Here is a 26367-nt window from a genome sequence, read left to right on the forward strand (position 1 = left end):
GGAACCAGCATTTTTTACAGGCTGCCACATTCTGGTAAAGGGTGTGCCCAGAGCTTCTGTTGCCATTCCACAGGGCAAGCAGTAGGAAAACAAAGAATGGTATGGTAGTCAACAGGGGAGCCGGACTGATAGCTGACTCGACTAAAATTGGAGTGGAATGAGAGGAAGGAGCGGGGCTGGCAGCTGGCACTGTAGCATTGCACAACGGATATGAACAACCAAGAGCTCCCACAAGAACCAAAGTGGAAATACCCCCCTGGCTCTTCCATTTATGACTCAGGCTACACTTTTCTCTTTTGGCTTTATTTAAAACACTTCTCTTTTATTTCACATGTAACATCGGGAGGACAAGCACTTTCTCCTCAAGTTGGTGGTAGGGCTCTGTAAGCCACACTGACTGGACGAAACATTCCATTTGGTCATATTCTGAACGTCTCTGGGCTGGTCGTTCCGGCTGCACTTTAAACCCAGCAAGACCACCATTTCAGCCACATTCATCTCCAACATAGCAAAGGCAGGGTGAGGAAGTGAAGGGACAGTGCCACAAGCCCTTGGTCTTCCCTCAGTGTGGAACTTGGCTGGGATTGGTGAAGCGCAAGCTCCACCTGTCTCAAGTGTCAGGCTGGGAATGGCACTTGGCTACAGGCCAGGACCAGAAGTCGGAACAGGCACTGCTGGGCCGAGAGCCAAGAAAACCAGTTCTCTTTTAAGGAACTTGGATGCTGTGGGAAAACCCAAACCTGTTCCCCTCAGACCATGCTCCATCCAGGCGGCTATGCAGTGGGGCCCCAGGCTGGCATCCTCAGAAGCCCCATTTCTGCTGATCTGGATCTTGGCTTCACTTCTGACCTTGGGAAAATCAAATTGTCTTGATCTTTTAAAAAACATGGGGTGGTTTCCAGAAATTTATGAGCTTCCTTCTGGCTCCAAGACTTACCACTCTGCGCTCCCTCCTTCCCTTAAAAATCACCAGGAGATCTGGGACAGGAAGGCTGAGACCCCCTCTATCCTAAGCACTGAGTCCATCCCCTTGTCGTCCATCACCAATGAGCAGGCTGGAGGGCAGAAACAGGATCTGGACCAGCCACTCTCTAGGGACATGGGGCTGGAGCCAGACGGGAGGCAGCAGCAAGTACACTGCTCTTCCTCCAAAACACCAGCTTCGAAACAGGTGGGTTTACTTCATAATACGTTTAATACAAGATGGCAGCAGCCGCTGTGCAGCTGTAACAAAATTAGCCATAGGGTGTCCACAGAAATGTATGCAGGCAGCCTTGGCTGGAGGTGAGCCAGCCAACCCAGGCCTGCTGCCTAGTCAGCTGTGGGCTGTCACATGGTCAGGACTGGAGGGTGGCAGTGACAGAGCAGTGAAGGGCTCAGAGTGCTGCCATGGAGGCCAGTGTTGAGTCATCTTTTTCAAGCACGCTAACCTCTGCCCCACCGTGGACTCTGGGTGGCGCAGGTGTTCTGAGATGCCTCTTCCCAGACTCCACCCCGACATGGCGAGATTTAGGGATTTCAGCCCTAAAGAGTGAAGCCCTGGAAAGATGGAGGGGCTGCTGCAGAGTGGGTGCCTGCTCACAAGCTGCTGGGAGCTGATGCCTCTAGAAATCAGCAGAAATGAAGGCTAGGTTTGGGGGTTTTTTTCCCCCAGAAAGAAAAGAGCCTACTAAGTTCGAATAAATGGAGAGGGGTGATGCTTCCGGTGTACTTGAGCAGAGGGCTCCTTGCCAGAGACTCGCCCTAGAAAAAGGGGTAGCCACCTATCTGCCCCCAAGGTGCCCGGCTTGGGAGGTGGGGGCATCAGCCTTGGAAGTTAGAAAGCGAGGACAGAGAGTCACCAAAGCCCTCCCAATGAGCCCCAGAAAAGCCAGTATGCTTCCTTCTGAGTCCGTATTAAGCCACTGAATGCTTTTCCTGGGCTGGCTGGCTGGCTTGGCTCTGAGGCCAACAGGACTTGGCAGCCATTGTGGAGAACTCAACCTCATGCAGAGGCCAGGAGGCTGATGCAAGGAGGGCAGGTGATGGGGCCAGCCTGGTGGCGTAGTGGTTGAGTTCATGTTGGGCCTGGGGTTCACAGGTTTGGATCTCGGGCCCAGACGTACACACTGCTCATCAAGCCATGCTGAGGTGGCATCCCATATACCAAGCAGAGGAGGACTGGCACAGACATTAGCTCAGCGACAATCCTCCTCAAGTAAAAAGACGAAGATTGGCAACAGATGTTAGCTCAGGGCAGATCTTCCAAACAAAAAAAAAAGGCAGCTGAGCAGCCGGGCCAGCCTCGGGCAGGGGAGGAGAACTGCCACATCCCTACTTCCAAAGAAAGGCCTCTAGGTGCTGGGAAAAGTGGCTGAAGGGTCTTGGGGTTAGCGGAAGTCTGTGTTGAAGGCTCTGCCGATGACCAGCCTCCTCACCTCACTGGTCCCGGCCCCAATCTCATACAGTTTGGCATCTCGCAGAAAGCGGCCCATGGGAAAGTCATTGATGTAGCCATTGGCACCTGCAGCCGGGGTTTGGGCGGAGAAGAAGACAACAGGAACAGTGATGGGCACTGGGCAAAGCAAGGAAAGCAAACAGAAGGCCAAGTAGATAGAAAGAGGCCAGAGGAGGGGGTGCCAGTCAAAGAGAAGCAGCAGGGGGTGGGGGAGGCAGGGTGTGAGGAACACCTAGCTGGGGGTAGGGTGGACGAGGGGTGGGAAGGCCATCCTGTGCCTGAGGATGATAGGCAAAGTAGGGGAGAACCACTGGCAGATGTGGAGAAGGGGGACAAGAAAATACTGCACGGCACTTCCTGGGTGCCAGCCTGAGAGGTTAAGTCATTGCACAAGTCACAAAGCCAGTCAGTAGTAGAGCCAGGATTCAAACCTAGACCGTGTGGCTGGAGTCTGTGCTCTTAACCACTGCCCAGCCTTGAAACAAGGCTGTCCCACCTCTGGGGCATCTCTCCCCCCTCCTTTCCCAGTGTCCACAGGACCAGGCGGGGAGCATGGGAGGGAGCACTGCTGACAGGAGTAGCAACTTGTGGCCTCTAGCAGTTTTCTCCTTTGCTTTTCCATGGCCTCCAAGTAACTAGGGCAGAGGGAGCCTAAGGTGTCAGCTGAGCTGCAGCCAGCTGAAGCCCAGGGTGAGGAGTGAAGAGGAAATCTCTTTCTGGAGGCAGCCACGGGCTCTGGGAGCAAGGGAGGCCTGGGAGTGGGCAGTGGGGGCCACTCACCGAAACACTGAATGCCGTCCAGGGCGACCTGTGTGGCGCACTCGGCTGAGTAAAGAATCACCCCCGCGCAGTCCTGCAGGAGCCGGCTCGGGGTCAGCAGGGCCCTGCATGGGGCCACGCAGAGAGCGAGGCCCAGCCCCAGCCCGCTGTCCCCGCTCTCCCCCCTCAGGCGCCGGGCCTTACCTTGGAGGTGCAGTGGCCCTCATCACAGGCTTTGGCGACGTTGTAGACGTACTGCCGACATGCCATGAGGCGCGTGTACATGTCAGCCATCTTCCCCTGCATCAGCTGGGCATAAACAGAGATCCCAGGTCAGCATGCTGGAGCCACACTGCTCTCAGACACTCTCCCCAGGTACCAAAAGCAGGTCTGCAGTAGCACCCTGACAGCCAGGAATGGGGACACCAGGGCACAGAGAGGAGAAAGGACTTGTCCAGGATGGCAAAGATGGTAGTGGGCCTGGAGTTAAGGCCAGAGAACTGCCATTGCACTGTGGACACTGCCCCCTGAAATGGCCCTCCAGCCACCACAGCCCTGATTAACGTCCTGTGGTGACTTTAGCCCAGAAAGTATGACTAGAAATGCGGCTCCCTTTCCCCAGACCTCCCCACAGGCTGCACACTTCACTCTCCAACCTTAAGGAGGCCTGGTTCATTCATCTCAAACAGGAAGTGAGGTGACAGGGGATGAACTTCCTGACAACTTCCAAAGCCAGGTGGCATGCTAAAGAAGCTTGCATTCCAAGCATTCAAACCCATTTTGCCGGTGAAGGGCAGTAAATGCCCCACAGCACGTGCCCTGTTTACTCATTTGTTAAACAAATTTGAACCCCATCAAAGAGTCCATTTCAACAAAAGCGATCTACTCACTTGGAAGTGGCCAATCTTCTGGCCAAAGGCTTCCCTCGTGTGCAGGTAGGGAATGCTGTGGTCGAGGACGGCCTGCATGAGCCTGCCCGAAAGGAGAAAGACACTGAGGAGGCGCCTCACTGTCCCCCTACTGCCAGGTGGAAAGGCCAGGGGGACAGCTTGGAGAGACAAGGTACCAGAGTCCCAGGGAGGAGTAAAGGAGTGTGAGGACTCTGGTCACCCCTGCTCAGTCACTGCACTGACTGCCCAGGACTTGTGCCCCTTCCCCTAAAACCAGACAGAGTGGCAGGACCCCCGTGTAGAAGGGCCTCAGAGCCTGGGCTGTGTGGTTTCACAGGTGGAGTTACTAAGCCGTATTGCTTCCCGGGCCTTCTGTCAGTCACTTAGTGACATTTCTCTTCACATGGGAGGAGGAGGTTCATTTGCTTTCCAGGAGAGAAGGTACACTGGCCAGGAGGCAGCTCCCATTGGCCCCTAAGGGGAAAGCTGCAGTGGCACCACCTGCCAAGGAGGACAAAAGCTCAGCTCCCTGCTGAGCCTCACACTCACCCGAGGGGCCCACCAGCCAGCACTAGCCGTTCCAGGTCCAACCCACTCATCAGCACGTAGACGCCCTTACTTGGATGGCCCAGGATGTTGGTAGCTGCCAGGAAAAGTGCTGGTCAGAGGGAAGACGGCTGTCCAGAGCCTCTTCACTTTTAGCAAAGCTACTAGGTTTGGTACTGTGGCTCTCACACAAGCACTAAAATCTGTCACCTGACCTTCAGCTGGGGTTCCAGGTGAGAGAAAAGGACGGAGTTCACCACTTACAGTCATTAAGTGGAGCTTGGAGGGAGGCTACGCCCCGCTCCCCACCCCCACGTACATCATCCACAAGACCAGACATGAAGGCCCGATCCTTAGATCATCCCTTTCTCTTCTTCAACTGCCTTGGATAGGAAAGAAGAAAAGCTAATTTGGTCTAGAAGTCATCCAACCCTTCCCTGTGCCCATAAAGGAACCAGAAAATTACTTTGTCCCCCGGGTGGATTCTGCGTTGGTCCAATATCACCCCCTTGCCCTCCCCCACCAAGGTGGTCCATTAAAGAGTCTTTGTCCAGGAGGTGGGCCATTCAGTGTTAGTGACAGAAACTGCTGAGCATCTCTCCACCCTGGAAGCCAGGACACTGGACAGCCTTGGGAGGTGTGAGCAGGAAGCTGAGTACAAAGAGTTGACACCACTAACCTGCTTGTAATGATAGCGGAGTTTTCTCCCGCTGACAAAGAAGGATCTGCACTGACCCCCTCCCTAGGTGCTCCTTGTAACCAAGGCACACTTTTCTTGGCAAATCACAGAGGAGAGGAATGGTCTATGGCTGCGGTGTGGAGCAAACCTAGTTGGTGATTATTAGATCTATGCCCTTGGTCTCATTAGCACATGGCGGTGTGCTGGCTCTCTCATGAGGTGTCACATTTTCAGTTCTACTGAGAAAAATACTCAAACTGAATTGCCTTCCCTTCACTGAGTCTGGCTTCTATCCATTTCTTCGGATTGTTTTCTTGCATCATCAGTGAATACCTCACTCAGGCTGTATGGGAAATGCTCTAACGCAGAAGTCAGAAGGACATTAGTGGGGGAGGGCAGATATTCCCTTTCTACTCCAGCTCCTAGAATCCAAAGCCCAGGCACAGTGTGTTATCCCCGCAGGAAACACACCCTCATCGCAGCCACAGTCAAGTGGACAGCTGCATGGCTCTGGCCAGGAAGGACAGCTGCCCAGCAGCCCGAGTCCCACACGGAGGGGCCAGCGGGCAAGTACAGCAGTGGCAGGCCCACCATCTAGGCCACATGTCATTGGCAAGCTAGCAGTGGCGAGCCTCTCTGACCCAGAGATGGGCCTTTCTCAGCTTGTGAAGAAGTGGGGACAGGGGCTCCCCCATTCTCAGGGACTCACCAGGAACCTTGCAGTCCTCAAAGATCAGCTCACAGGTGTTAGAGCCTCGCATCCCCAGCTTGTCCAGCTTCTTGGAGGTGCTGAAGCCGGGCATATCCTTTACAGGAACAAAAGGTGGCCCTGATCACAGACCAGCCCCCAAGGGGATCCAGAGAAGAGGAGACCCCTGGGAAATGCTCACCTTCCCATCAAGTCCCCGTACTTGCATGGTACACTGGAAACCCTGCTCCCAGGGCCCTGACTCTGTATGTGACTGCTCCACTTCTGGAAGCTCCAGGCCTGACCCCCGACCCTGACCCCAGCCCCCTCTGTGGCTGGCTTGCGTCCTCCCCACTTCTCACAGGAGCAGTTCTTTCTCAGTGAAACGCCAATCCCTGGGGCCCTCCTGACTCCTCCTGGTTTTGTTTCCTTTCCTCAGGGGAAATCAGTTCCAAGACACTCTCACCAGCCCCCTCAATTCCTTTGCCCCCTTGTTCCTCTGCCATCTGTACCTAATTGAGTCCCACCCGGGATCAATTCCACCACCTGCGTGCTCTGACCTGACTAATCAGGTGCAGCCTGCGTTGGCAGGTGCCCAGGAGAGTGCGGGCACATGCTGCTCCCCTCTCGCCTGGCTGACGCCCCGCCACTACACAACCTGCAGACTTCTAATCTCAGCCGGGCCCTTCGGGCTACTCACTTTTCTTGTCCCCTAATCCTAGTCAGCTAATCTCCCCCTCTCCCTCTAGAGGGTATGACAAACCTTTATGTCACTCCTTCATGAAACTCTACCAGCTCCCCAACTCCTGTGGTCCCCACCCTCACAGGTGACCTGGCTTCTTTGTCACTGTCATTAGGCAGGTGGTTCCTCCACCATACCCCAACCCAGCCTTACCTCTTCTCCTGCAGCTCATTCGCTCCCACACATCTCAATTTCTCCCTCCCTTATTTTCCTTTGTCTTTACCAAAACATTTGCACAGCCCTCTCCAATTCCTAAAAGCAAACTCAAACTCCTAACTTCTTGTTCAAACTCCTGCTCGCTCTCTCTCCTGCTTTTAGTGTCAAGATCTGAAAGGTGCCATCTTCAGTCAGTCACCACTTGCATTCCCACTCACACCTCAGTCTCCTATAGCTGCTCTCACCACGTCCACCAGGGACGTCCTGATTGTCAAATCCAGTTGCCTCTTTTCAGTCCTCATCTTCCTGGACCTTTTGGTGTGGCCTGACTCCGTGGACAGCTCCATAGTCCTCAGACTCGACCCATCCTCCCTGGCGTCCACTTTTTGGCCACGCTCCTTTCAGTCTGCTCTTCTGCCTCCCACTGTGCACTGCCTTCCACTCACCTTCTCAACGATGAAGGCCGTGATGCCCCGAGAAGGTGGCACAGCAGCCAGATCTGTCTTGGCATAGACAATAAGGATGTCAGCATCGGGGCCATTGGTGATCCAGAACTTATTGCCATTCAGGATGTAGTGATCTCCTGAGAACAGGAAGTTGGCTATTTGCTCAAACTGTGTCAGCCCATCTCAGCCAGCCAGTCCACAGACCTGCTGCTGAGCAAGGAGCTTCTCAGCTGGTAAACAGTTCTGGAAACCCAGCCAAGGCCCTAGTTACTGCTCCCTCACCCTGAGAAGGTTGGTCCCTCTGTCCATTTCAGCTCCCAAGTCAAGAGGAGCCTCACCTTTTTTTTCTGCTTTTAGCTTCATGGAGACAACATCAGAGCCGGCATTGGGCTCACTCATGGCCAGGGCTCCGATGTGTTCACCGCTGATCAGCTGCAAGGAAAACCCCCAAAGGGCCTGGTTATGACCTCAGAACCCTACAGGAACAGGCAAGACTGCTTCTTGCCTGTTCACATGACACCTCTTCAAACTGCTCTCTCAGACCAGGATATTGGTAAAGTCCTGGAAAAGAAGCCCAATATCTACGAGCCTGAAAATCTCTCTCTTTTTTCCATTCTCTTTGCAAGGGAAGCAAGTCCTAGTCTTTCTGTTTTTTAAAGTGCTCTGCAAATATTGTCCAGTGACCAACTTAGGAGTTCTGGCCCTATTTTTAATTTTTCTTTTAAAGATTGGCATCTGAGCTAACAACAGTTAGCATTCTTCTTTTTTTCCCTCCCCAAATCCCCCCAGTACATAGCTGTATATTTTAGTTGTGCGTCCTTCTAGTTGTGGCATGTGGCACGCTGCCTCAGCATGGCCTGACCAGTGGTGCCATGTCCGCGCCCAGGATCCGAACTGGTGAAACCCTGGGCCGCCGAAGCAGAGCACGTGAACTTAACCACTCAGCCATGGGGCTGGCCCCTCATTTTTTTGGACTGAAATATTTTAAAGCAAATCCCTGACCCCTTCCTAACCACAGCTGGGTCAGGGTAGCATGCTACGGAAAGCAAGTCTGCCCAGCCCTCGCCAACAGGGGAGGGTGCTTCAAGGTTGGTGGTTGTACCATGAGATCGGCCTGTGTTTCTCCATTCCCATCCTCACCTTGGGGAGGTACTTCTCCTTCTGGGCCTCATTTCCATTGCGCACAATTTGGTTGAGGCAGAGGTTCGAGTGGGCACCGTAACTGAGTCCCACTGCTCCAGAGGCTCGGGATATCTCCTCCATCACCAACACATGCTCCAGGTAGCCCAAGCCAGAGCCGCCATACTGAACTGGGAGCGGAGGGGGTGCAGAGGAGTGGGAAAGGCAGCCCAGATTAAATTAGGCCATTGGTAGGAATCTTACATTTATTTTAGCTGCAGAGGAATACCTTGTAGCACCTATTCCAAGTTCCCTTTAGCAATGTCAACAGGCTAATGCCAGGGACTCTGTTTACAAGCTAACAGAACTAATTTTGTCTGTTGCCTCAGGTCAGCTGAGATGTGGTTCGGAAAAGAGTCATTGCAACTCGTGTTTTAGCCCAGAAAGACCTCTTGATGAAGACAAGAGGACCGGAGTACCCACTATTTGGAAAGCTGCAGAAATGCACAGGCAGATGAATACATGAAGAAAGAGGACCTGGACTTTAACTAAGAAACACAAAGAGGGAGGGAGGGTCAAAGCACTAAGAATAGATAAAGAGCAAAGGATGTGTGTGCAAAAGGCTTGAGGGGCTGTAAAAAAGACAAAATCGTCCCATTGGCAACAACATGGACGGACTTTGAGGGTATGATGTTAAGCAAAATAAGCCAGATGGAGAAAGACAGACACCGCATGATTTCACTCATATGTGGATGATAAACAAACAAATGAACAAAGAGAAAAATTAGTGGTTACCAGAGGGGCAGGGGTTGCGGGGTGGGTGAAAGGGGTAAAGAGGCACATATGTATGGTGACTGACCAAAATTAGACTATTGGTGGTGAGCATGATGCAGTCTCTACAGAAACTGATCAATAAAAATGTACACCTGAAATTATACAATGTTATAAACCATTATGACCTCAATAAAATAACTGAAAGAAAAAAAAAAGGTCCGAGGAAGGTGAGATTTTCGTGGCATAGGTTTGGATCTAAAGAAGCAGGACTATCAAATCAACACTTTTAATTCACACAATGTTATATGTCAATTATATCTCAATTTTAAAAGTTAAAAAAAAAAAAAGCAGGACTAGTAACAGGGGACAAGAGAGCGACAGCCCAAGAGAAAAGCTGGTGGGCAGTACAGCAGAGGGCAGAAGAGATGCTGGTAGGGAATCTCAGAACTCCTCATAAAAATGTGGCTTTTCCTTGGCAGCAGATCCAAAACCCAAGTGGCTGGGTCATCTGGTCCCACCCTCTGGCCCGCTGTTTGGGTAAACCCTGGCAAGACCCTCTGCACGCAGGCACTCTGACCAAGAAGTCAGGCTTATCCTGGGCTCTAGGGAAAGGTTGGCTCGACCCCTGCAATTCCAGGAAGGCAAGCCGACAGGCAGGTGACATTGGAAACAACCCCGGGGACAACCATGCAGGAACCAGAACTCATATCTGGCTTTGTTTTCACGGTTTTCCCTTGGAAGGTTTTTCATCTGATTTCTGTCTCTTTCTTCCATTAAATACCAGCTGATTCAGAAGTCTATTCTCTATGGGGGTTCATAAACCCCCAAAACACAGTGGAAGGAAGAGTCTTGTTTGGGAGTTCCTAGTGGCCTGTCCCCCTACCATTTTACGTTAAGATGGTCTAAATTAATTTTTAAGTGGTTTCTTTTTATCATTACTCATGATGTAACTCTCTATGATCAGCTTGGATCCCACGAACTGTCTCTAAGTGGTGAGGGGAAGAAGTGAGTACAAGTGTATTGTATTCCACCTCTGTGCCAATGCCCAATGAATACAAGCCGGAGCAGGTGGGCCACCCATGCTTTGGCTGGTGAAGACACAGGCTCATCTCTTTACCAGCCACTGCAAGCTAGGCTGGGACTCTCCTTCAGAGGCCAACATCCAAACCAGAGCCTACCAGCTGCCTGCCCTCTTCCTAGAAATAAGCAGTAAGACCCACGGGGGACACGGAGCAGGCCTAGGGAGAGCCTATCAAACACATCATCTGGCCACCTCATGTGGAGGCTCAGACAGGCGTCCCTCTCCCACATGCCACCATCCACTCCCAGATGAGCTCCAGGGCCAAGCTGTGGGCAGGGGACACAGGAAGTCCCCATAAGGACACACCTGTCCTGAGAGGTCCTGCTTAGATGCTACTGGTAGGTCAGAGCTTAGGGATTAGGGGAGACAGAAAGACAAGGTACTAAGACAGCTGCATGATATGGAGTGTTTTCTAAACTCCCCAAATCACCTGGAGTAACTTAGTGATCATGCAGTGTTCAAGAGTCTGGGTGATCCTGATCTAAGTGAGTCACACTGGCCCGATCCCTTTGCCTTCTTGTCACTGCCTAAAGAAACAGAAGAATATATTCTTCTCTGGGCTGACAGTCAATGGGTGCTTTCTCAGGTCCAAGAGGGAGGAAGTTCTGGGTCTCAGTGAGCACCAGCTTTCCCCTCCTTTCCTGCTTCTTTTGGGAATGGTCTTCAAGGGCATGCAAGAAAAGTTCTCTTTAGGGAAAGAAACTATACTCACCAGGGGCTGTGATGCCCAAGACTCCCAGGTTCCCCAGCTGCTTCCAAAACTCCTGCCAACAGAATGAAGTGAGTGCAGTGAGCTGTGAGAAGAAGGCAGCCAGTCACAGGAGCCTGGCACGTCTGGAGCAAGGAGAGCCCAACGCTTCACAGAAAGGCTACGTTCTCAGGGAGCTTTCATTTACCAGAAGACTGTGACCCCTTCCAGGTAGCAGTGCAACTCCCAGCCCAGCTCCCAGACTGTCCCCCTGGGGGCTTCATGACTCACTCGAAGGTTCTTGAACTCGTTGCTGTGATCAATCTCGTGGGCCTGGGGGGCTAGGTGCTCCTGAAGGAACCTAGCCATGGTCTGACGAAGCTAGAAGGAGAGGTGGACAGATGCCACAGAAATAGTACATTGTTGCCACTGAAGACAGCCCCTTCAATGCTGAGTACACAGTCAAGAAACAGGCTACAAGGAATCTCACCAAACAGCATCAGACTGAAACTTAGAGGCCCCACTAGTTTATGCTTCCTCAGAGATGGTCCTCTCCCCTTTCTTACGGTCCTCAGTCTAGACAGCTTGAAGATTATTTTTTAAATGTCACCCTCCCTACATAAAATCATCCTATGGCTTTCTATTATGCTTAGAAGATAAGCTCCTTACCCAGGCCTGTCAAGCCCTGCAGGAGCTGACCCCTGTACACCCTTGCAGTCTTCCCCAGTTACCTTTCTCTCCCTTCAGCCACGCCCCCTTCAGGGCTTGGCTTGAGTCGGGTGCTTTCTGTCTCTGAGCCTCCGGCTAAAAGCCATTAGTCAGATTAGAAACTCCTCCTGCCAGAAAAGTCTGAGAAGCAGGATTGAACCCTTTCTAACTGGGAAGATTCAAAGCTCTGTTTGCTGTCTAGAAACCCAAATGGGGCTTTGGAGTTCGTGAGGCTCAGGCACTTGCTTGGAGCCACAGGAGAATCACGTTTCCGGGGGACAGACCAGGAAGGCTCTGGTTCAGCTCTATTTGCAACATCTTTCAGGTTTTTGTTCAACTTTGTGCTTTGACCCAGTGGGTTGAAGAATTAAAGCAGATTATACGGTGCATTTCAAAACCCCGAAGTGTTTATTCGAAAAAGATTCCCTGATGATGATTAACCAGCTCTGAAAACCATAGCCTTACACAGCGTTCAGGTGGAAGCGAACTTCAGACAGACGGAGGGCCGTGTTGCGAAATGCGCGGCTGCCAATCCTCCACCAGAACACCACCGGTCTCCCAGCTCTCCTGTCTCTGCCTCCTCATCTAACTCTGGCAGCCGGGCCTTGCTGTCTCCGCAGAGCTGAAGCTGAGGCCCGCGCCCGCCCTGCGTTCCCCTAGCCCGCTGGGCACACGCCGCGGCCGCGTGGGCGCGGGCCAGCAGAGCGCCAAGGCGACCACCAAGCAGGGCGATAGGCCGGGGCCAGGAGACCTTGGGGCCGGGACGGGGGTCAGGCTCCCTACCTGCTTCTGCTCCTCGCTTAGCCCGTTGACCGCATCGTCCACGGGCAACAGCGAGTGGGCCCGCTGGGAAACGACGCCGGCGAGGGGCGGCCGCGGCGGCTGCAGCCTCCAGCTCGCCACCCGCCGCCCCAGGAGCCGAGCTGCAGTCGCCATCTCCGCCTTGCTCCGGTGGCAGATGAAGCTGTGTGGCAGCCCCACACGCTCCACCAATCCCCGGTTCCGCTGTGGCCACCCAGTCGGCGAGGGGGTGGGTCTGCAGCAGCCTATCACCATCCGCTGCCCCGCTGCCGCGCTGCCTTTGGTCAGACACGGGCCAATCAGCGGCGACCGCTCGCAGGCAGGCGCCCTGCGGGATGAGTGTCCGCGCCCAGCAGCGTCTTTTCTAGGTTGGGTCTTTAAGTAGAAGAGCAGAAAAAGTGTCTTCCCTTTTTGAGTCGAAGATGTAATATGTCCCCTGCGTTGACAGAGCAGCTGCAGAAGTCTCTCTCTGTGGGAAAGCAAGTGTTAAAACAGCAAACGGAAAACTCCCCAAATGCTCAGTGTTTGGGAATAAACTGTTAAAGCAATCTGGGATAGCTAAGCTCGCTCTAGTGTACACACTGATTACAACTCAGTAAAATTTGCTTAACTATGCAACAGGGTTTGTTGTTTTTGAGTTACGTAAGAGTGAGGTGGTTAAGGAGTTGCTGTCTTCCAAATTATTTAATGTACAATAAGAACGGCAGTCGGGACTTTTTTTTTCTTTTTAATGGGGGCGGTGGGCGGGGGGAGCGGGCAGAGAGACTGGAAAGGAAGAGTGGTGTGTGAGGGGAAAGGGAGGAGCGGATGGAACTCAGCCTCCATCTCCTTCCCCGCTTCGCTGTTTTCCTCCTCCTCTGTGGTGGGCCAGTGCCCTTGAACAGTTCATCTCAGGGAGTTTAGCCTCGAGTCCAGGGATGGAGATTGGCAGTCCCGCTATGTAGCTGTGGGACTTGGGGCACGTTTCTTGGATCTTCTCAGTCTCTACCTCATTATCGATAAAATGAAAACAATACCACCCAGGCAAGGTTGTTAGGAAGAATAAAGGAGATTGCTTTTTTTTTTTTTTTTTTTTTGAGGAAGATTAGCCCTGAGCTAACATCTGCCAATCCTCCTCTTTTTGCTGAGGAAGACTGGCCCTGAGCTAACATCTGTGCCCATCTTCCTCTACTTTATTATGTGGGACGCCTACCACAACATGGTGTGCCAAGCGGTGCCATGTTGGCACCAGGATTGGAACCGGCGAACCCCAGCTGCCAGAAGCAGAACGTTGGAACTTAACCACTGTGCCACCAGGCCGGCCTGGAGATCGCATTTTAACAATACTATTTGTTCTTACAGCACCTGTTAGTCCAAGGTCTCAAATGCAGCTAAGACAATAGCCAGGCTCTGTAAGCTTGTCTAGGGCGAAATGCATTCTCTTCACCTCCCTGCCTCTATCACCGGTCTCCTTTAGGTGGAGAAGAGGCGTCCCCTCTACACTTCAAATAGAGGTTCTCCTTCTAGACCCTACACAGTGTCTTGGCTCCCACCTCCCGTTTTCAAGCGCCACAGCTCAGCCAACAGAGTAGAATGTCTCTCTCCAGGACTCCAAACCCACCACTCAGGAGACACTCAACACAGTGACAGCTAAGAGCCCAAACTTTGAGTTAGCTAATAGCGTCCTCAGCTGCTTAAAAGCCAAAACAAAGACTGAAAAAGCCCAATGGACTTACCCACAGGCAAGTCATGGGTGACCTTAGTGAGAACTGTTTTGGTGGAGTAATAAGACAAGAAGCCAGATTATCCACGGGTGAAAGAAAAAATCACAATGGAAATTAGAAAATACTTTGAACAGAAGGATAAATAATGGAAATGTGACATAGCAAAACTTGTGGGATGCAGCTATCTGGCCTGAAAGGGAATTTATAATTGTCAACGCATATACAGGACAAGAGAAAAATTGAAATTATCTACTCTAAGAAACTAGAAAAAGAACAGTAAGTTAAAATCCAAACTATCGATGGAGATGAATAATACATATACAAGTAGAAATTATAGAGAGATGTACAAGAGAGAAAACATAAAATTGATAAACCACTAACAAGACTGATCAAGAAAAAAGGAGAAATTGCAAATTACTGGTATCAAAAAGGAAAAAGAAGACAGCCTTCAGATCCTATGGATATGAAAAATAGGATATTTTGAGCAATTCATGCCAATACATTTGACAATGATGAAATGGACAATTCCTTTTATATGACGTTCAAGACAATACTCATAGATGGTGACTTCCTTCAGAATAGTGCTCATCTCTGGAGAAGGCCAGTAATTTATTGACCTGTACACTTAAGGTTTGTATACTTCGTTAAGCCTCAGTACATTTTATTTAAAAATTATAGTAAAATGTACATAAAACTTGCCATTTTAACCATATTTGTGTACAATTTCATGGCTTTAAGTACATTCACAATATTGTGCAACCATCACCACTATCCATTTCCAGAGCTTTTTCATCACACCCAACAGAACTCTGTGTACTTACTAAATGATTACTTCTCCTAGCCCTTGGTAGCCTCTACTTTACTGTCTCTATAAATGTGCCTACTCCAGGTAATTCATGATTGATTTTACCTTTAAGCCAGATGGAAATGGTAAGGGGACAGTGAGTGGAAACACTGGTTGAGAAATTTGACTGAGTGGAAAACAGATGATAGCTAGAGGGGATGAGAGTGGGTGCTTTATTTTTTAAGATGGTTTTAATTTGAGCCTAAAAGTCAAAGTTGAGAGTTCCCAGTTGAGAGGGAAGTTGAATAGCTGAGGCTTGCAAAGGCATGGTAAGATCAGGGCATAAGGAGAGACAGAGGGCCAGCCCCATGGCATAGGGGTTAAGTCCGGCACCCTCAGCTTCAGTGGCCCAGGTTCGTGGGTTGAGATCCTGGGTGCAGACCTCCACCACTTGTCAGCCATGCTGTGGAGGCAACCCACATACAAAGTGGAGGAACACTGGCAACTGATGTTAGCTCAGGGCCAATCTTCCTCACACAAACACACACACACATTCAAAAGACAGAAGAGAGTGAGAGCGAGCACTGTAATGGGAGTTAAGGGCAAGATTATGAAGGGAATTACTTGCCAAGATAAATTTTGAACTTTAATAATCATCACCATCAGGATTTGAGTGCCTTTGCCAGGCACTGGGTTAAGTGCTGGACATATTCTCTCTTACAATGGCGCAGCGAGACAGGTATTCTATTTTACTGGTAAGAAATTAGACTGAGAGAAGTAATTTGCCAAAGACCACTTTTTAGTGGGTAGGCTGGGATTCCGGCTCAGATCCCTCTGGCTGGGAATGGGTTGCAAGCTGAAGTTTTAACATCCTAGTCTTACAACCAATTCTTATTGATAAATAAATGAGAAGCAATAGGATACATTGGAGTGTATGAGGAAAACATTTTGCTTAAAACTAATTCGGCCTGACCTTGTTTTTCCAAAAGGGCCTGATGTGGCCTGTTGAGCATGCATTGTACATCTGCTTTAAATATTTCCTATGTCCCAAAGAACGATGCCCCTAAACATAGGGATGTACCCTCCCCCATACCAGCGTTTCCTTTAGGATCCGCATCTCTCCCTGAACTAAGGATTAATTACTCACCTGCTGTGCTCACCTTGTGACCACCAATCTGCTGTGCCAGCAATCTCATGACAATTGTAACAGGGCCATTCCTATCATACGTGATGTATGCTCTTTGTTCCAAGATGGTATATAAATACTCTGTACACATCACTTCTTTGGTGCCCTTCCTTCCTTGGGGAAGGCAGGCCCTGGGCTACTCCTCAGATCTGGCTCATGATAAACTTATCCCAATTTTGATTTATAATTATGGATTATTTGCATCAACATTATCCTGTCACCCTTGTTCAAAACCTCTAGTATGTAGATTCCTTCCCTCCACACGCTTATGCCATCAATTAATTCCTGTAGTTTTCTTGTGTTTCAACTTTCATCTTTGCTTTCGTGGCCCTAACACATTTGATTTCTATGTTTTTTGTTTTTTTTAAAGATTTTATTTTTTTCCTTTTTCTCCCCAAAGCCCCCCGGTACATAGTTGTATATTCTTTGTTGTGGGTCCTTCTAGTTGTGGTATGTGGGACGCTGCCTCAGCGTGGTTTGATGAGCAGTGCCATGTACGCACCCAGGATTTGAACCAACGAAACACTGGGCCGCCTGCAGCAGAACACGCGAACTTAACCACTCGGCCATGGGCCAGCCCCATTGATTTCTATGTTTTTTTGACGTCCCTGACTCTATCCTCTTAATCCTGCATCCATCTTTAACACAAAAGCCAGATTCATTTTTCTAAACTTCATTATGGTGACTGCCTGTTCAAAATGTGTCAGTGATTCCTTATTGCCTAGATTCTGGTTCCCAGACTATGAGCTAAGTAAGTCACACTTGGGCAGCAAAATCACAGCCTGCCATCAGATATTTTAGACTTTTGGGGGAATCACAGTGACACTTGACATCTCTTAAGACAACATGTGAACTACTAGCTCCAAGCAGATCAGTTTCAACATTAAAGCATTCCTTTCAGCGTCAAACAGAGAAGGAAGGGGTAGTGTCCAATTTGATCCCAAGGTTTGAGACGTTAAGCAGTGTCCCACTGGTAAATAATTGTAGTTATTTAAAAGTGAAATAAAAATACTTTTTTCTTTAGATTTATGTGTATTATTTTTTCAAATACCTACTAAGTTGTTAGGACATAAGTACTTATTGTTTGGATCTAACTATTTAAAACAGAACTGAGGTATTTCTTTTGGTGTGTCTCAAAGTATTACCGAGACACTAAGGGCATCGTGAACTGAGATTGGAAATCTGTTGTCTAGAGGATAAAAATCCACACTGCTTAGCCTGGTATTCAAGGTTCTTCAAGACTTCTGGTAATCACCACGAAACTTCCACTGCCATTACTCCCTGGTTCAAATCTTTCTCCAATCCTTGCTTGTTGTTTGACTTTAGGCAAATCAGCTTAACTTCTCTGAGCCTATTTCCCCAGCTGTGAAAAGGGGTAATAGGAGGAGAGACGTCAGCAACATGGTGGAGTGAGCAGTTTTGTCTCTCCCCCTTCGAATCTACAACTAAGTGGACATTCATCGGTCAACAAAGGATATGCACACAGCATCTAAGGATGCCTGAGAGACCTGTGCTGCTATACATGGGAAGGTGGACGGACTTCCCCCTGGGAGGAGGTGGAGACAGGTGAAAACTCTCTGACCCCCAACCCCCAGACAGCCTAGTACCTGCAAGCGACTTTCTTCCAGCGGACACATTCATAGCATCGCCATGCACCAAGGGCAGACATGTGTGTGCATCAGCGGAGCAATGGTGGAAACACGTGACTACAGCCCTACCTAAGCCCCCCAAGATTGCCGCTAAGCCCAGTGGGAAAATCCATGGTCCCACAGCAGCCGCAGGGAAAGCCTCTATTTGGCATTAGCAGAGAGGCCCTGCCCAGCATTCAGAACGCTGGGAGGCTCCAGGACAGGAGGATGCCAGGTGATACAGCAGCCCGCCAGCCACCTCTGACTCACGGGCTCCTGCTGTGGCCCAGATGGGACAAGGGACACCCAGTGAGCTGCATGAGTGGGCGGGGCAAGTTGGAACCCCAGCAGCCCTGCTCCGAGGTCCAGGGGGAAAATCCATGGTCCCACAGCAGCCACAGCTAAAGCCTCTGTGCAGCATTAGTGGAGAGGCCCCGCCCAGCAACCACAAGGCTGGAAGGCCCTGAGGCAGGAGTAGCACAGCTGGGTGAGGTAACCACAGACTCCAGTAGATACCCATAGCTCTGCTGTGGCCCATAGTGGACAAGTGAGATCTTGCGGGCCCTGACAGTGACAGAGCTGCAAATCTAAGTGAACCTGCTCCCAGCCACTGTGAAAGCCCATAATACTGCTGCAGAACCTAAAGAGGGAGCGCGTCTAGGTGGTCTGTGAAAGTAGGCACCACCAGCAACCTGAGGCCCCCTTGTGATTGTCCCCACAGCTGATGAGAGACCCCACAGGACCACTGTGACCAAGAGGAGGGGCCCAGGTCCGGTCAGAAACAGCTGTCAGGGATCCTGGTCAGTGCAGATTAAACAGCTGCTCCCCACCCCCTAACTCCAGTAGAAGCAAGTGGAAGCAGTAACTAAACTCTATCTCTATGCAGAGGAACAAATCCACACCATCCAGTAGTATAAAAAAATATATTAAATCTCCAGAACAGAAGGAAAATGACAAGTACCCAGAAAACAATCCCAAAGACACTGAAATCTATAACCTAAATGACAATGAATTCAAAACAGCCATCATTAAAAAATTCAAAAAGTTAAAAGAGAACACAGATAGACAATTCAAAGAGTTCAGAAGCTATGTCACAAAAGAGCTTGATACTATAAAGAAGAACCAATCAGAAATATTGGAGATGAAGAACACAATGTAGGAGATTAAGAAAAATCTGGACTCTCTGAACAGTAGGGTCGATGATATGGAGGACAGAATTAGCAATTTGGAGGATAGGAATATAGAAATGCTGCAGATAGAGGAGGAGAGAGAATTAAAACTAAAAAGAAATGAAGAAACTCTCCGAGAATTATCTGACTCAATTAGGAAATGCAACATAAGGATTATAGGTATCCCAGAGGGAGAAGAGAAGGAGAAAGGGGCAGAAAGCCTGTTCAAAGAAATAATGGCTGAAAACTTTCCAAACCTGGGGAGAGAGATGGAACTCCATGAGACAGAAGCCAATAGATCTCCAAACTTTATCAATGTAAAAAGATCAACCTGAAGGCATATAGTAGTGAAGCTTGCAAAAGTCAATGACAAAGAGAAAATACTAAGGGCAGCAAGGCAGAAGAAAATAACCTACAAAGAAATCCCCATAAGGCTGTCAGCAGATTTCTCAGCAGCTACCTTACAGGCTAGAAGAGAGTGGAATGATATATTCAAAACTCTGAAGGACAAAAACTTGCAGCCAAGAATACTCTATCCAGCGAAAATTTCCTTCAAATATGATGGAGAAATAAAAACTTTCCCAGATAGAAATGCAAATCAAAACTACACTAAGATATCACCTTACACCCGTTAGAATGACAAAAATATCTAAAACTAATAGCAACAAAAGCTGGAGAGGTTGCGGAGAAAAAGGAACCCTCATACACTGCTGGTGGGAATGCAAACTGGTGCAGCCACTATGGAAAACAGTATGGAGATTCCTCAAAAAATTAAAAATAGAACTACCATACGATCCAGCCATCCCACTACTGGGTATTTATCCAAAGAGCTTGAAGTCAGCAATCCCAAAAGTCCTATGCACCCCAATGTTTACTGCAGCACTGTTTACAATAGCCAAGACATGGAAGCAACCTAAGTGTCCAGCAACAGACGAATGGATAAAGAAGATATGGTACATATATACAATGGAATACTACTCAGCTGCAAAACAGAACAAAATCATTCCATTTGCAATAACATGGACAGACCTTGAGGGAATTATGTTGAGTGAAATAAGCCAGCAAGAGAAGGATAATCTGTGTATGACTCCACTCATATGAGGAATTTAAAAAATTATGGACTAAGAACAGTTCAGTGAATACCAGGGGAAAGGTGGGGTGGGGGGTGGGCACAAAGGGTGAAGTGGTGCACCTACAACATGACTGACAAACATTAATGTACAACTGAAATTTCACAAGATTGTAACCTATCATTAACTCAATTAAAAAAACAAAAAACTTTCCCAGATAAATAAAAGTTAAGGCAGTTCATTGCCACAAGACCTCCCCTACAAGAAATGCTCAGGAAGAACCTCATACCTGAAAAATCAAAAAAAGGAAAGAGATTACAAAACCTAGAGCAAAGGAGATAAGTAGAAAGACAAAATCAGAAAGTTGCAGCTCTCCATCAGAACAGGTTAGCAGAAGTGAAGTATAACATTAAAGATAAAAGGAAGGGAAACACCAAGAATAAATATAATCTTGTCATTTTAACCACAAACTCATAACACAAGAAGGAAGAAAAAACAAAATCTGACAATAACAACCTAGAAGGGGAAGAGGAAAGGGATGGAAGGTCTTGATCTAGGGAAATAAGAGGCTATCAGAAATGGACTGTCTCATCTATGAGATGTTTTATACAAACCACATGGTAACCACTAAACAAATAACAAGAATAAAGACACAAATTACAAATAAGAAGAAAGCCAATATAGAAATCTACCTACCTGAGTTAGTAGTCCAAAAATCATGGGACGAGATACAAAGGAAATGCAAGAGAACCAGAAAACAAGTGATAAAATGGCAGCATTAGGCCCCCACATCTCAATAATCACTCTAAATGTAAATGGACTGAACTCTACAATCAAAAGACACAGAGTGGCAGGATGGATCAAAGAACAAGAGCCAACAATATGCTGCCTCCAGGAAACACACCCCAGCCCCAAAGACAAACACAGACTCAGAGTGAAGGGATGGAGAACAATACTCCAAGCTAATAATGAACAAAAGAAAGCAGGTGTCACCATACTTATATCAGACAAAGTAGACTTCAAAGCAAAACAGATAAAGACAAAGAGGGGTAGTTTATAATGATAAAAGGGACACTCCACCAAGATGACATAACACTTATAAATATATATGCACCCAACACAGGAGCACCAAAATCTGTAAAGCAACTATTAACAAAACTAAAAGGAGACATCAACAACAATACAATAATAGTAGGGGACTTCAACACCCCATTAACACCAATGGACAGATCATCCAGACAGAAAGTCAACAAGGAAATTATAGAATTAAATGAAAAATTAGTCCAGATGGACTTAATAGATATATATAGAATACTCCATCTAAAAACAGCAGCTTACACATTCTTCTCAAGGGCGCATGGAACATTGTCAAGGATAGACCATATCTTGGGAAACAAAGCAAGCCTCAACAAATTCAAGAGGGCTGAAATAATATCAAGCATCTTTTCTGATCACAATGCTATGAAACTAGAAATCAACTACAAGAATAAAAGCTGAGAAAGGGGCAAAAGTGTGGAGACTAAACAACATGCTACTGAACAAACAATGGATTATTGAAGAAATTAAAGAAGAAATCAAATATTATCTGGAGACAAATGAAAATGAAAACATGCCATACCAATTCATTTGGGACACAGCAAAAGTGGTCCTAAGAGGGAAATTCATTGCAATACAGGCTCACCTCAATAAACAAGAAAAATCTCAGATAAGCAATCTCAAATGACACCTAACAGAGTTGGAAAAAGAACAAACAAAGCCCAAAGTCAGAAGAAGGAGGGAAATAATAAAAATTAGAGCAGAAATAAACGATACTGAAACAAAAAAGGCAGTAGAAAGGATCAATGAAACAAAGAGTTGGTTTTTCAAAAAAATAAACAAAATTGACAAGCCCTTAGCCAGACTCACTAAGAAAAAAAGAGAGAAGACTAAAATAAATAAAATTAGAAATGAGAGAGGAGAGGGGCCAGCCTGGTGGTGCAGCAATTAAGTTCGCATGTTCCGCTTCTCAGTGGCCTGGGGTTTGCTGGTTTGGATCCTGGGTGCGGACATGGTACAGTTTGGCATGCCATGCTGTGGTAGGCGTCCCACATATAAAGTGGAGGAAGATGGGCACAGATGTTAGGTCAGGGCCAGGCTTCCTCAGCAAAAAGAGGAGGACTGGCAGTAGTTAGCTCAGGGTTAATCTTCCTCAAAAAAAGAAAGAAATGAGAGAGGAGAAATCACAACGGATACCACAGAAATACACAGGATCATAAGAGAATACTATGAAAAACTATATGCCAACAAATTGGACAACCTAGAAGAAATGGATAAATTCCTAGACTCTTACAACCTCCCAAAACTAAAGCAGGAAGAAATAGAGAATCTGAATAGACCAATCACAAGTAAAGAAATCGAAACAGTAATCAAAAACCTCCCCAAAAATAAAAGTCTAGGACCAGATGGCTTCTCTGGAGAATTCTACCAAACATTCAAAGAAGATTTAATACCTATCCTTCTCAAACTATTCCAGAAAATTGAGGAAGATGGAGCACTCCCTAACACATTCTATGAAGCCAACATCACCCTGATCCCAAAATGTGACAAGGACAACACAAACAAGGAAAACTACAGGCCAATATCACTGATGAACATAGATGCAAAAATCCTCAACAAAATTTTGGCAAACCAAATACAGCAATACATTAAAAAGATTATACACCATGATCAAGTGGGATTTATACCAGGGACACAGGGATGGTTCAACATCCGCAAGTCAATCAACATGATACACTACATTAACAAAATGAGAAACAAAAACCATATGATCATCTCAATAGATGCAGAGAAAGCATTCGACAAGATCCAACATCCATTTATGATAAAAACTCTCAATAAAATGGGTATAGAAGGAAAGTATCTCAACATAATAAAGGCCATATGCGACAAACCCACAGCCAACATCATACTCAATGGGCAAAAACTGAAAGCCATTCTGCTGAGAACAGGAACAAGACAAGGGTGTCCACTCTCACCACTCTTATTCAACATAGTACTGGAGGTTTTGGCCAGAGCAATTCGGCAGGAAAAAGAAATAAAAGGAGTCCAAATAGGCAATGAAGAAGTGAAACTCTCACTGTTTGCAGATGACATGATCTTACACATAGAAAACCCCAAAGAATCTATAGGAAAACTATTAGAAATAATCAAGCTACAGCAAAGTTGCAGGGTATAAAATCAACATACACAAATCAGTAGCATTTCTATACTCTAACAACGAACTAACAGAAAAAGAACTCAAGAACTCAATCCCATTCACAATCGCAACAAAAAGAATAAAATACCTTGGGGTAAATTCAACCAAGGAAGTGAAAGACATATACAACGAAAACTACAAGACTTTCCTGAAAGAAATTGATGACGACATAAAGAGATGGAAAGACATTCCATGCACATGGATTGGAAGAATAAACATAGTTAAAATGTCCATTCTACCTAAAGAAAATCTACAGATTCAACGCCATCCCAATCAGAATCCCAATGACATTCTTTACAGAAACTGAACAAAGAATCCTAAAATTCATATGGGTCAACAAAAGAGCCTGAATTGCTAAAGCAATCCTGAGAAAAAAGAACAAAGCTGCAGGCATCTCAATCCCTGACTTCAAAGCATACTACAAAGCTACAGTAATCAAAACAGCATGGTACTGGTACAAAAACAGGTGCACAGACCAATAGAACAGAATTGAAAGCCCAGAAATAAAACCACACATCTATGGACAGCTAATCTTTGACAAAGGAGCTGAGGGCATATAACGGAGAAAAGAAAGTCTTTTCAACAAATGGTGCTGGGAAAACGGGACAGCCACATGTAAAAGAATGAAAATTGACCATTCTTTTTCACCATTCACAAAAATAAACTCAAAATGGGTCAAAGACCTAAAGATTAGACCTGAAACAATAAGTCTTCTAGAAGAGAATATAGGCAATACACTCTTTGACATCAGTATCAAAAGGATCTTTTCAGACACCATAACTCCTCAGACGAGGGAAACAATAGAAAGAATAAACAAATGGGACTTCATCAGACTAAAGAGCTTCTTCAAGGCAAGGAAAAACAGGATTGAAACAAACACACAACGCACTAGTTGGGAAAAAATATTTACAAGTCATTTATCTGACAGAGGGGTAATTTCCATAATATATAAAGAACTCACACAGCTCAAGAACAAAAAATCAAACAACCCAATCAAAAAATGGGCAGGGGACATGAACTGACATTTCTCCAAAGAAGATATACGGATGGCTAATAGGCACATGAAAAGATGCTCATCATTACTAATCATCAGGGAAATGCAAATCAAAACTACACTAAACGGGCTGGCCCCGTGGCCAAGTGGTTAAGTTCACACACTCCGCTGCAGGCGGCCCAGCATTTCGTTGGTTCGAATCCTGGGCGCAGACATGGCACTGCTCATCAAACCACACTGAGGCAGTGTCCCACATGCCACAACTAGAAGGACCTACAATGAAGAATATACAACTATGTACCAGGGGGCTTTGGGGAGAAAAAGGAAAAAAATAAAATCTTTAAAAAAAAAAAAACTACACTAAGATATCACCTTACACCTGTTAGAATGGCAAAAATAACCAAAACAAAAGTGACAATTGTTGGAGAGGTTATGGAGAAAAAAGAACCCTCCTACACTGTTGGTGGGAATGCAAACTGGTACAGCCACTATGGAAAACAGTATGGAGATTTCTCAAAAAATTAAAAATGGAAATACCATATGACCCAGCCATCCCACTACTGGGTATCTATCCAGAGAACTTGAAATCAGCAATTCCAAAAGTCCCATGAACCCCTATATTCATCGCAGCATTATTTACAACAGCCAAGACATGGAAGCAACCTAAGTGCCCATCAATTGATGATTGGATAAAGAAGATATGGTATATATACACAATGGAATACTACTCAGCCATAAAAAAGGATAAAATCGTCCCATTCACAACAACATGGATGGACCTTGAAGGTATTATGTTAAGTGAAATAAGCCAGATAGAGAAAGACGAACTCTGTATGACTCCACTCATAGATGGAAGTTAAACATATAGACAAAGAGAACTGATCGGTGGTTACCATGGGAAAGGGGGCTGGGGGGAGGGCACAAAGGGTGAAGTGGTGCACCTACAACATGACTAACAATAATGTACAACTGAAATTTCACAAGGTTGTAAACTATCATAATCTTAATAAAAAGCTAAAAAAAAAAGGGGGAGGTGTAATAGTGCTTACCTTGTATGAGTGTAATGGGGATTACATGTAAACGTAATTCCCTTTTATCTCAAACCCTCTGAACAAGCCTAACCAGTGTTCTTACTAATAATACTACCTCTTAATTTCTTCCTGGAGGTTCTACTGATCCACTTCTTGGGTTTGATTAATTTGCTAGAGTGGCTCATAGACTCAGAGAAACATTTTATTTACTAGGTCACTGCTCTATTATAAAAGGATATAACTCAGGACCAGCCAGACGGAAGAGGCATAGGGCAAGGTATGGGGAAAGGGCATGGAGCTTCCATGCTCTCTCAGTGCACCACACTCCCCAAATCTCCATGTGTTCACCAACCTGGAAGGTCCTCAACTTCTTAGCTAGCCTCTCCAAATGTTACTTTTCCTTCAATCCCCAGTCTATCTCCTCCATCAAGCCTTCCCCAACCAAAGCAGCTGTAGCCGCCCCTGACACAGGAAGGGTTAATAATCACTGGAAAAGGCTTGCCAACAAACTGTGACCCGGAGGTGAGAAGGCCGGTTAGCCAATGACGGGTAAGACCTCCGGGGGGGGGGGGCAACCTAAGCCAGGCGGCGGCTGCCCAGGGGTACAGATGGAGAAACGATATTGATATTGAGAGCAGGAGGGACTGTTGCCTAAGAGACCTTGCCTGCTCCGAGATAAAAATATAGGAGCACAGCAATAACATAATATCAAAACAGAGGCCAAGGGAGGGCTCCTTGAGAAATCATTAAGAATTCTTGGCATTTGCTAATTACTTCATCCAGAACACCTGTGTATGTTTAACAGATGTAAGCTATGTATATATTGAAACGCTGGTTATAATAAACTCAGAGTGGCCATCAGACCTCTCCGCATCCATCCTGATGTGTACATTGGATTGAGACATCGACAGCAGCCCATAGTTAACTACCTTAGTACACAACTCACTGTTTAGTAAAGTCTTGCCTTTTGCTTTTCAACTTGTATGTCACCTGAACATTTTCTTCCACCAAATAAGACTGTAAGCATCTTTGAGGTCAAGGACGTCATGCTAC

At 47.1% G+C, this 26367-nt stretch overlaps 1 protein-coding gene across 1 annotated transcript; it reads right to left on the reverse strand.

The window, feature by feature from the left end:
• Positions 1-282: 282 nt before the first annotated feature.
• Positions 283-12732, reverse strand: IVD (isovaleryl-CoA dehydrogenase). Its single transcript, XM_014847354.3, has 12 exons — positions 12497-12732; positions 11297-11386; positions 11030-11081; positions 8484-8653; positions 7682-7775; positions 7344-7480; positions 6021-6117; positions 4636-4729; positions 4087-4168; positions 3401-3505; positions 3218-3290; positions 283-2503 (listed from the first exon to the last, which is right to left on the reverse strand). Exons 1-12 carry the CDS (start codon positions 12647-12649, stop codon positions 2370-2372), a joined length of 1281 nt encoding a protein of 426 aa, XP_014702840.3. The 5' UTR covers positions 12650-12732; the 3' UTR covers positions 283-2369.
• Between the last annotated feature and the right edge of the window lie 13635 nt (positions 12733-26367).

The sequence above is a fragment of the Equus asinus genome, chromosome 2 (genome assembly GCF_041296235.1).
Source record: "Equus asinus isolate D_3611 breed Donkey chromosome 2, EquAss-T2T_v2, whole genome shotgun sequence".
NCBI classification, from domain to species: domain Eukaryota; kingdom Metazoa; phylum Chordata; class Mammalia; order Perissodactyla; family Equidae; genus Equus; species Equus asinus.

Bases quoted from the DNA above. Each gene is read 5' to 3' on its own strand.
- IVD (XM_014847354.3), bottom strand. From the start codon at position 12,649: ATGGCGACTGCAGCTCGGCTCCTGGGGCGGCGGGTGGCGAGCTGGAGG. The intron at 11,387-12,496 runs GTAGGGAGCCTG...CTCTCCTTCTAG, and splicing joins TAAGCGAGGAGCAGAAGCAG to CTTCGTCAGACCATGGCTAG. The intron at 4,169-4,635 runs GTGAGTGTGAGG...CCTTTCGGGCAG, and splicing joins CTGGCTGGTGGGCCCCTCGG to GCTCATGCAGGCCGTCCTCG.